The sequence below is a fragment of the Conger conger genome, chromosome 14 (assembly GCF_963514075.1).
Source record: "Conger conger chromosome 14, fConCon1.1, whole genome shotgun sequence".
Classification (NCBI taxonomy): Eukaryota; Metazoa; Chordata; class Actinopteri; order Anguilliformes; family Congridae; genus Conger; species Conger conger.
The window spans coordinates 691,059-701,058 of record NC_083773.1 but is presented as its reverse complement, the minus strand read 5'-3'; the positions used below and the strand labels follow the sequence as shown (position 1 = coordinate 701,058).

The 10,000-nt window shown below is 46.4% G+C and overlaps 1 protein-coding gene across 5 annotated transcripts in view; it reads left to right on the top strand.

Moving 5' to 3' along the window:
• Positions 1–1,030: 1,030 nt before the first annotated feature.
• The window catches only part of ikbke (inhibitor of nuclear factor kappa B kinase subunit epsilon), a 20,211-nt gene continuing 11,241 nt past the window's right edge, over positions 1,031–10,000 (top strand). For 2 of the 5 annotated variants that reach the window (XM_061219894.1, XM_061219890.1), the window contains exons 1-8: positions 1,031–1,370; positions 2,093–2,206; positions 2,759–2,943; positions 4,260–4,397; positions 5,184–5,319; positions 6,257–6,438; positions 7,656–7,816; positions 7,906–8,016. In XM_061219894.1, the coding sequence (XP_061075878.1) occupies positions 2,854–2,943; positions 4,260–4,397; positions 5,184–5,319; positions 6,257–6,438; positions 7,656–7,816; positions 7,906–8,016 (818 nt within the window). In that variant the 5' untranslated portion in view covers positions 1,031–1,370; positions 2,093–2,206; positions 2,759–2,853. Of the gene's footprint in view, positions 1,423–2,092; positions 2,207–2,758; positions 2,944–4,166; positions 4,398–5,183; positions 5,320–6,256; positions 6,439–7,655; positions 7,817–7,905; positions 8,017–10,000 lie in introns of those variants that run through there. The other 3 variants (XM_061219892.1, XM_061219891.1, XM_061219895.1) reach the window with 3 other exon arrangements.

Sequence of the window (10,000 nt, the reverse complement as noted above, 5' to 3'; positions counted from 1 at the left end):
TGTGTGCGCGCGGTACGGTTCTCTTGATTTATAATTTTGCTTTTCACTGACTGAATTGTAAGTCAGATCAGGCTCTTGCGGTTCAATAATGTATCGTGTGCTTTAATGGAGAGCAGCAGTTGATTAAGATGGCAAATACACATCTCTTTCACCGAGACGTCACTGGACTCACTTCAGGGTAGATTAATTTTCAGGAGGGATGTCCTCAATGCCATGTTGAAAATTCCATTGCTGTGATATTTTAATGTGGAAATGAAAAAGTAGGCATATAAAGTTGCCTTTTGAGAGTGTCCTTTAAAACTAGGCAACACTTTTCCGGTCATTGTGTTGTGCGATTACCGCCTTCGGATTCTTATCAAACGCCCGTATCTTTGGTTTCTGCTGCCTTCTAGTGGCCAAGTGGTCTATTCAGTTTAGAATCACTGCAGTTTGAATGTTAACGGAGTAATAGTTATGCTCTTCATAAGAATCATGTATGTTTCACTTCGTGTTATTATGGATTGTCATTCTGCTTTCACATACGCTCATTTTGACAGCATTAGCGTTTCTCACCTGAAACTTCAGCGGGAACAGGACCATATTCCTGGAGATCTAGCGTCCTGTAGGTTTTCACTCCAAACCTACTGTAACAAACCACACATCGTTCAACAGATAGAGATCTCATCGAGCAGCTAATTCATAGAATCGGGTGTGCTAAAATAGAGTTGAAAGAAATTAAAACGTATTGGTCGGTAGATTTCCAGGAACAGTTGGGCAGCCCTGTAGCCTACTTCAGTAAATCTGGAACCATTTATGAATCATGAGTCGGATCATTGCTTTAGATCAACTGATTAGATTTCAATAACGATTTAAGAGCTTGTTTTTTTTTTCAGTGACGTCGGCCACTAGTTTGAGGGGACCTAAGATTAACCATCCGTGCTATTGTATGTTGATTATGGTCAAACAGCTGAGCTCCGGAGTTCACTATTCTGGGTGAAACCGAAACCGAAGGGCAGGAGTTCCCTACCAGAAGGGGTCGCTCAACATTAATGTGTTGATCTCCAAATAAATCTTCAAATCATCCGATGAAATATCTAAAACAGAATCGGATGATTGTGTCCCTTTAGCTAATCTTTCCACCGGAAAGCATCGTGCCCGTGTTTGTTTTTACGGCACATTTAGGACGCGTCTCTTTCAAAACCATTTCAACAAGGAAGTGATCAGAATAGAAACCATCCCGTTCGGCTTCACGCATTTTTTCGGAAACTCCCGTGTGTCACATTCTTCAAATAGAACTGCAACGTGTCAGCATGTGTAATAATAGGGGGCTCGGTTCAGTCGGACATTTAAGAACGCATTTCTGAGATGGATACGGCTGATCTTGTGATGAGGTGGCTGTTTTTCCTCAATTTCTTATCGTAACCTTTGTTGCATGCCTTCATTGTGAGTTGTGCGGCGTAGGAATAGTTGAGCTAGCTAGCTCTACTGTGTAACAACTTGATCGCTAGCGTAGGTCTACGGTGTTTTAAATGACAAATGTTACCATTGTGATAGACCAGGTAGATGTTATATGCATATGTCATAAACAGCTACATGTATGTTTAAGACAGCCTAAATATGCTTGCCCTTTTCTCGCTGCTGTAGGCTAGCATTTAGGGCCATTGCATCCTTACCAATGATAAGCTAACATTAGCCCATATCTTTAGTTAACGTTAGCGAAGATATGGGCCGTCAATTCTCATACACTGTAGCCTCGCCTCGACGAAGCTATGTTATGGGTAACCATTCGTTTCACTGTATATTTAGCCTAGCTAGCTGTAATACCCGTCCTGTATTGAAATGACAAATTGTGATTAGCCTACACTAGACTACGTTCGCAGTTAGCCTGTTATTTAGCACTGCTATTTTTGATAGCCTATCGTAATGTAGGGTACAGCTGTTTATTTGTCACAGGCATTGGAAACTACGGCACATCCATGATCTTTATTCCCGTACATGAAAGCGGAAAATGTAGCTAGCAAGTTGAAAAGGTTCATTTAAGGAATTATGGTGAGATGGTGGAATTGATATTCTCATCTTTGATGTTTTTGTTTACTACTAACTCATTTGACAGACAGGAAGTCCGTTTCCTCTGACCTTTCGAGGCTGCAGTTCTGTTTCTGAAAAGGTTTTCTACATCGTTTGCTCACAGAAGCAAGGCAGGAGCTTCTGACTTGTTAATACAGCGGTGAGTGTTTCAAAAGCTCAATTGTGCTGTAAGAATACGGATCTGCTGTAATCTCCCAGTTTAGTATTAAAGAACGAAAACATAATTTGATTGGCTACCCGAATTTAGGCTACGTTACGTTACAGCTTACGTTACTAGTGTCGTCCATAACGTTTTGGACACATACGTAGGCTAACCTTTTCTTGATTTTTTGTAATCAAACCATTAAATTACAGATTCTATATTTTTATGAAATGCTATTTTAAAATGCATTTTAGTTTCACCATGTAAAAACCACAAGTCTTATACTTAGCCCACATTTATATGTTGAAAATGGCAGTTGTTTCGATTGTTATGTAGGCTACAGTAGCCAGTGTAACATGCTGTAGATTCGAAGATCATCGATTGATAAAAGAAACACATTTCCCCCATTACACCGAATTCAGACTATATGAAGTAGCTGCATTGCGTTAATTAGTTAATTGCTCATTTTCTCCTAACACGATGCCAGATATCTCAGAAATGTGTATTTTCAGTGCTAACTCCATTATATCCATGTTGTTTTTCCTTCAGATCGTGTTGGAAAAAGAACCTTTTTCACAAGATCTAAAGGAGCGAATAAGAAATAAGCGCATTTAGGGCAGGTGTTCCTCTCATCGGTGGGAAAGATGATGGCCAGTACAGCAAACTACCTGTGGTCCATGGAGGACGTTCTGGGACAGGGGGCCACAGCCAGTGTCTTTAAGGCTCGAAACAAGGTGTTGTTCTTACCTGCGCTGCACACGTCTCTCACACAATGCGCAATAATGTTTTCCTTTCCGTTTCGCCAAATGAAAGCTGGGCTTCAAAGCCACGTACTGAGCACACTCGTACTACATTCCACTCGTACTACATTTCACTCGTACTACATTTCACTCGTTCTACATTTAAATGAAAATGACCATGAAATTGAGTTGCATGCTAGTTGCTGTTTTGAACACAGCCCTGATCTGTATGGAGCTGGACAATATGGCATGAGTATTTATCCTCTTCCTGATTCCCTGTTATTGCGTATTTTCACACCGAATGGTTTCAGATCTTGAGATGAAATGTAATATTGCAGAAATGGGACCTGTGTAAACATAACACATATTTAAAAAAAAAGTTATCAAACCCACAAATCATACATGTGAAAAGTAGCTGTCCCTCTTAAACTTGGTTGCGCCGCCTTTAGCAGTGGTGTCTGCGTGTGGATGCTGTTTTGCCAATGTGAGATCAGCATTGATGTTTCTCTCGGTTAGCAGTGGTTTCCACCCTGCTGCTCTCCCGTGAATCCCGCTCTTGCTCAGCCTCTTTCTCCGTGTGGGTGCATGAGCACTGGCCTTCGCGGAGGCCAGAGAGGCCTGCAGGTCTTAGGATGCTCTTCTGAGCTCGTTTGTGACTTCCTGGATGAGTTGTTGCCGCACTGTCGGATACAGTTTGGCAGGTCAGCCACTCCTGGAAAGATTCACTTCCGTTCCAAGTCTTCTCCATTTGGATATAATATCTCTCACCGTGGTTCGATGGAGTCCCAGAGCCTTAGAAATGGCTTTTTCCTCATGTCTTCTGGAGTTTCAAATTTATGATTTATGGCAAAATGTTTTTGTAGAAACTTTGTGGTGACTGCTAGGTTGGCTAGGTTCAATATGAGTGAGGTTTAGAGTGAACAGGGCAGGGTCATGAAGGGGGAAATTTTTCATATGGGTGAAAAATTAATGAAATAAATGAAAATATGAAAATGAAAATATGTGTTTTGTGTGTACTCCGTTTTTCTTTGTCTAATATAAACATTTTCTAAAGATCTGAAACCATTCAGTGTGACAAATATGCAATAATTGAGGAAATCAGCAAGGGGGCAAATATTTTTTTCATGACACTGCAATATATTTGTTTGGTTTGTTATTGCACTAGTTATTGGGCAGTAGTTTATGTATTTGATATTTAATAATTCATTCATATTAAGGATGTGGTGATGGTGAAGATTTATCGAGAGATTTCCAGACGCATCCCGTAGATCCCTGGTGAGAGCTCTTTTTTCATCTTTGTGTTGGGGAAGAAAACGGGGGAGCTGGTGGCAGTGAAGGTGTTCAACATCACCAGCTACGCCCGGCCCTACGAGGTTCAGATCCGCGAGTTTGAGATGCTGCGGAAACTCAACCACGTCAACATCGTCAAGCTCTTCGCCGTGGAGGAGGTATGCGCCCGCGCCCCCCCCCCCCAGCAGTTATCAGCAGTTCTGCAGTAGGACACTGGCGAAAGCGTCTCATAAATCTGCCGCTTTTCTCCGCAGCGTAGTGTCCCGGCGGGAGTAAACTCGTTTAGCGTTTCGGTTTCTCTTCGTCCGCTTCAGTCCGCTGTTTGGCGCGGTTTCGCGTTTCTCTGGCGCTAAACGGACGGGTTCCCCGGAGACGCTCGCTGACGGGCTGAACCGGGCACGGAGCGAGCCGGTCTAAACCCTTTCCCAGATATTCTCTGGAAAATGTGACTCCCCTCGCAACAGACATGTACAGTAAACGCTTTTCCAAATGTGCCGGTGACCGGGCAGATCCACGGGTTACAGAGGAACCGAGGCTCTATTTCTGAGCATTCGGGGGTAAATATTTCCCCATTTTCTCCATGCGTGCTGAACTGCTTTACAACTACTAATGGGATTAGTACTTAAGCTTGAATAATTAGTTCTCATTTTTAATGAGCAGTATTTTACAGTGTGCTCTAAACTGCACCTCCCCTCAAGCACACTAAGGAAAAAAAAAATTATATTACGTGACATAACATAAGGAATTATGCCCTGCATTGGTTATCTTTTCCTACCGCTAAAGTGTGCCTGATGCTTAGTTTACCTAAAAGGTGGTTAGTAGCAAGCACCATATCCAGCCCCAGAGTTTAAATAGCAACGCCACAGAATAATATGAGATAAGGAGTCCTGTGTTTGTGAGTTTGATTTTTATGGATGTTTTTATGGATGCTCTCTGGCATTCAGATGCACTTGAACACCAAGCAGAAGGTTCTGGTGATGGAGTTCTGTTCTGGTGGGAGTCTCCTCAACGTCCTGGAGGAACCAGAGAACGCCTTCGGCCTGGCAGAGTCCGAGTTCCTAGTGGTGCTGCAGTGTGTGGGTGTGTGTGTGTGTGTGTGTGTGTGTGTGTGTGTGTGTGTGTGTGTGTGTGTGTGTGTGTGTGAGCGAGTGTGAGTGTGAGTGTGAGTGTGAGTGTGAGTGTGAGTGTGAGTGTGAGTGTGTGTGTGTGTGTGTGTGTGTGCGAGCGAGCGAGCGTGCGTGTGTGTGTGTGTGAGCGAGTGTGTGTATGTAGGTAGGTAGGTAGGTAGGTAGGTGAGTGTGAGTGTGTGAGTGTGAGTGTGTGTGTGAGCGAGTGTGTATATGTAGGTGAGTGTGTGTGAGAGTGTGTGAGCGAGTGTATGTATGTAGGTGAGAGAGTGAGAGAGAGAGTGAGAGAGAGAGTGAGAGAGAGTGAGAGAGAGTGAGTGTGTGTGAGAAGGTGTGTGTGGGGGGGGCTTTTTAGTTATGTTTAGTGATTGGCTGCTCATGTTTTGTGTGTATGTAGTTCTGTGTGGTGATTAGCTGCTAGTGTTGTGTGTGTATGTAGTTCTGTGTGGTGATTAGCTGCTAGTGTTGTGTGTGTATGTAGTTCTGTGTGGTGATTAGCTGCTAGTGTTGTGTGTGTATGTAGTTCTGTGTGGTGATTAGCTGCTAGTGTTGTGTGTGTATGTAGTTCTGTGTGGTGATTAGCTGCTAGTGTTGTGTGTGTATGTAGTTCTGTGTGGTGATTAGCTGCTAGTGTTGTGTATGTATGTAGTTCTGTGTGGTGATTAGCTGCTAGTGTTGTGTGTGTATGTAGTTCTGTGTGGTGATTAGCTGCTAGTGTTGTGTGTGTATGTAGTTCTGTGTGGTGATTAGCTGCTAGTGTTGTGTGTGTATGTAGTTCTGTGTGGTGATTAGCTGCTAGTGTTGTGTGTGTATGTAGTTCCGTGTGCTGATTGGCTGCTAGTGTTGTGTGTGTATGTAGTTCTGTGTGGTGATTGGCTGCTGTGTTGCAGTGAACGGGATGAACCACCTGCGTGAGAACGCCGTGGTGCACCGCGACATCAAGCCCGGGAACATCATGCGCGTGGTGGGGGAGGACGGCCGCTCCGTGTACAAGCTCACCGACTTCGGCGCGGCCAGGGAGCTGGAGGACGACGAGAAGTTTGTGTCCATCTACGGCACAGAGGAGTACCTGGTGAGGGGGCAGGCTGAGGGCACAGAGGAGTACCTGGTCAGGGCAGGCTGAGGGCACAGCAACAGGAAGTGGGGACACATTTCCACGTTACACACCCCATATATACAAAGCATATGCGTGTATATGCGAATCCTTCATGAGTCCTGCACGGTAATGTCACAGGAGTGCAGGTGGAGAGGGGGCGCAGTATTTGTGCGTAAAGGCTCACAGTGATTCATGAGTGCAGGTGGAGAAGGGGCTCAGTATTTGTGCGTAAAGGCTCACAGTGATTCATGAGCTCAGGGCTGGGCCGGGGGTGTACTCTTCAAGGGTTCTGATTCTCTGTATGTTTACACTCGGACTCGGAACCGTACTGTCCTCTCAGGTCCTCTTTGCAGGTGTTCTTGTGTTTGATCTGCACTTCGTTGTTCGTCGCTCTGGATAAGAGCGACTGCTAAATGCCATGTAATGTAATATATCACACTGCAGGATTACTGAGCTGGATGAGTTCAGAGTAAAACCTGGAACAGCTGTACTTCACTCCATGTTCCAGTTTTGGAAGAGTTCTGGGTTTCACTGTGAACTTATGCAGCTAATTCAGTAATGCTGTTTTGTGATATTGCCCCCTGGATTCAAATAGTATTTGTTTTGGATTCAAATGCTGTTCTGCATTTGACTGAGCTTGCCTGGCGTATTGGAATGAATGAAATGATCCGAAAAGTGTAAACCCCGCCCTCCTCCTTGCAGGCTCAAATACGCCAGGCAAGATCAGCAGAGCACAGAAAAGTATTTTAATGAAAAACAAATGGTATTTGAAGCCAGGTCTGCTGTGTCTAAGTGGGATTGCTATGGCATGTGGGGGTGTCTGTGCTGAGGGTGTGTCTGTGCTGAGGGTGACCCCTGTGTGTCTGTGCTGAGGGTGACCCCTGTGTGTCTGTGCTGAGGGTGACCCCTGTGTGTCTGTGCTGAGGGTGTGTCTGTGCTGCGGGTGACCCCTGTGTGTCTGTGCTGCGGGTGACCCCTGTGTGTCTGTGCTGAGGGTGTGTCTGTGCTGAGGGTGACCCCTGTGTGTCTGTGCTGAGGGTGTGTCTGTGCTGCGGGTGGCCCCTGTGTGTCTGTGCTGAGGGTGTGTCTGTGCTGAGGGTGACCCCTGTGTGTCTGTGCTGAGGGTGACCCCTGTGTGTCTGTGCTGTGGGTGTGTCTGTGCTGAGGGTGACCCCTGTGTGTCTGTGCTGCAGCACCCGGACATGTACGAGCGGGCAGTGCTGAGGAAGCCGCAGCAGAAGGCCTTCGGCGTGACAGTGGACCTGTGGAGCATCGGGGTCACCTTCTACCACGCGGCCGCGGGGTCCCTGCCCTTCATCCCCTACGGGGGCCCCCGCAAGAACAAGCAGATGATGTAAGAGTGCTACTGAGAGCCGTGGCCCTGTGGTGTTTGTGTTACTGAGAGGAGTTAATCCTCCTCCTCCTCCTCCTCCTCCTCCGCAGGTACAGGATCACCACGGAGAAGCCAGTAGGTGCCATGGCGGGCGTGCAGAAGCTGGAGGACGGCGCCATCGAGTGGAGCTACCAGCTCCCCCACTCCTGCCAGCTGTCCGAGTGAGTCCCACCCTGTCCTCCCTCAGGCTAACGCCCCTCTGACCGAGTCCCCCTGACCGATGCTAACGTACGTACAGTTCCCCTGACCGACACTAGTGTAGAGTTCCCCTGACCGACACTAGTGTAGAGTTCCCCTGACCGACACTAGCACAGAGTTCCCCTGACCGACACTAGCGTAGAGTTCCCCTGACCGACACTAGCGTAGAGTTCCCCTGACCGACACTAGCGCAGAGTTCCCCTGACCGACACTAGCGTAGAGTTCCCCTGACCGACACTAGTGTAGAGTTCCCCTGACCGACACTAGTGTAGAGTTCCCCTGACCGACACTAGTGTAGAGTTCCCCTGACCGACACTAGTGTAGAGTTCCCCTGACCGACACTAGTGTAGAGTTCCCCTGACCGACACTAGCGCAGAGTTCCCCTGACCGACACTAGCGCAGAGTTCCCCTGACCGACACTAGCGCAGAGTTCCCCTGACCGACACTAGCGCAGAGTTCCCCTGACCGACACTAGCGCAGAGTTCCCCTGACCGACACTAGCGTAGAGTTCCCCTGACCGACACTAGCGTAGAGTTCCCCTGACCGACACTAACGTAGAGTTCCCCTGACCGACGCTAGCGTAGAGTTCCCCTGACCAACGCTAGCATAGAGTTCCCCTGACCAACGCTAGCGTAGAGTTCCCCTGACCAACGCTAGCGTAGAGTTCCCCTGACCAACGCTAGCGTAGAGTTCCCCTGACCGACGCTAGCGTAGAGTTCCCCTGACCGACGCTAGCGTAGAGTTCCCCTGACCGACACTAGCGCAGAGTTCCCCTGACCGACACTAGCGTAGAGTTCCCCTGACCGACGCTAGCGTAGAGTTCCCCTGACCGACGCTAGCGTAGAGTTCCCCTGACCGACGCTAGCGTAGAGTTCCCCTGACCGACGCTAGCGTAGAGTTCCCCTGACCGACGCTAGCGTAGAGTTCCCCTGACCGACGCTAGCGTAGAGTTCCCCTGACCTACACTAGCGTAGTTCCCCTGACCTACACTCACCCTGATTGGCGTAGAGTTCCCCTGACCAGCGCGAGCACAGAGTTCCTCTGGGGTAAATGCTGTGTCCTTAAAATATGAAGTATCTACTAAACATACTGCAGACTGTTTGTGTATACACTCATAGAAACCCCTGAGGTATGTATATTTCAAGTACACTACACTGAGAGAAAATGTTACCTACTTCACAACTTTCTCATCCAGTGTAATCAGTCTGCATTCTGGAACACTGTGTGTACTAATTCATGCAGTATGTTTAGTATGCAGTATATTTAGTGTGCAGTATGTTTATTATGCAGTAGGCAGTATATTTAGTAGGCAGTATGCAGTATGTTTAGTATGCAGTATATTTAGTGGACAGTGTGTTTAGTATGCAGTATGTTTAGTGGGCAGTATGCAGTATGTTTAGTAGGCAGTATGTTTAGTATGCAGTGTGGTTTGTGGGCAGTATGCAGTATGTTTAGTGGGCAGTATGTTTATTATGCAGTATGCAGTATGTTTAGTAGGCAGTATGCAGTATGTTTAATATGCAGTATATTTAGTGGACAGTATGTTTAGTATGCAGTATGTTTATTATGCAGTATGTTTAGTGGGCAGTATGCAGTATGTTTAGTGGGCAGTATGCAGTATGTTTAGTAGGCAGTATGCAGTATGTTTAGTATGCAGTGTGGTTTGAGGGCAGTATGCAGTATGTTTAGTGGGCAGTATGTTTATTATGCAGTATGCAGTATGTTTAGTATGCAGTATGTTTAGTGGTTAGTGGGCAGTATGTTTATTATGCAGTATGCAGTCTGTTTAGTATGCAGTATATTTAGTGGGCAGTATGCAGTATGTTTAGTAGGCAGTATGCAGTATGTTTTGTATGCAGTATGTTTAGTGGGCAGTATGCAGTATGTTTAGTGGGCAGTATGTTTATTATGCAGTATGCAGTATGTTTAGTGGGCAGTATGTTTATT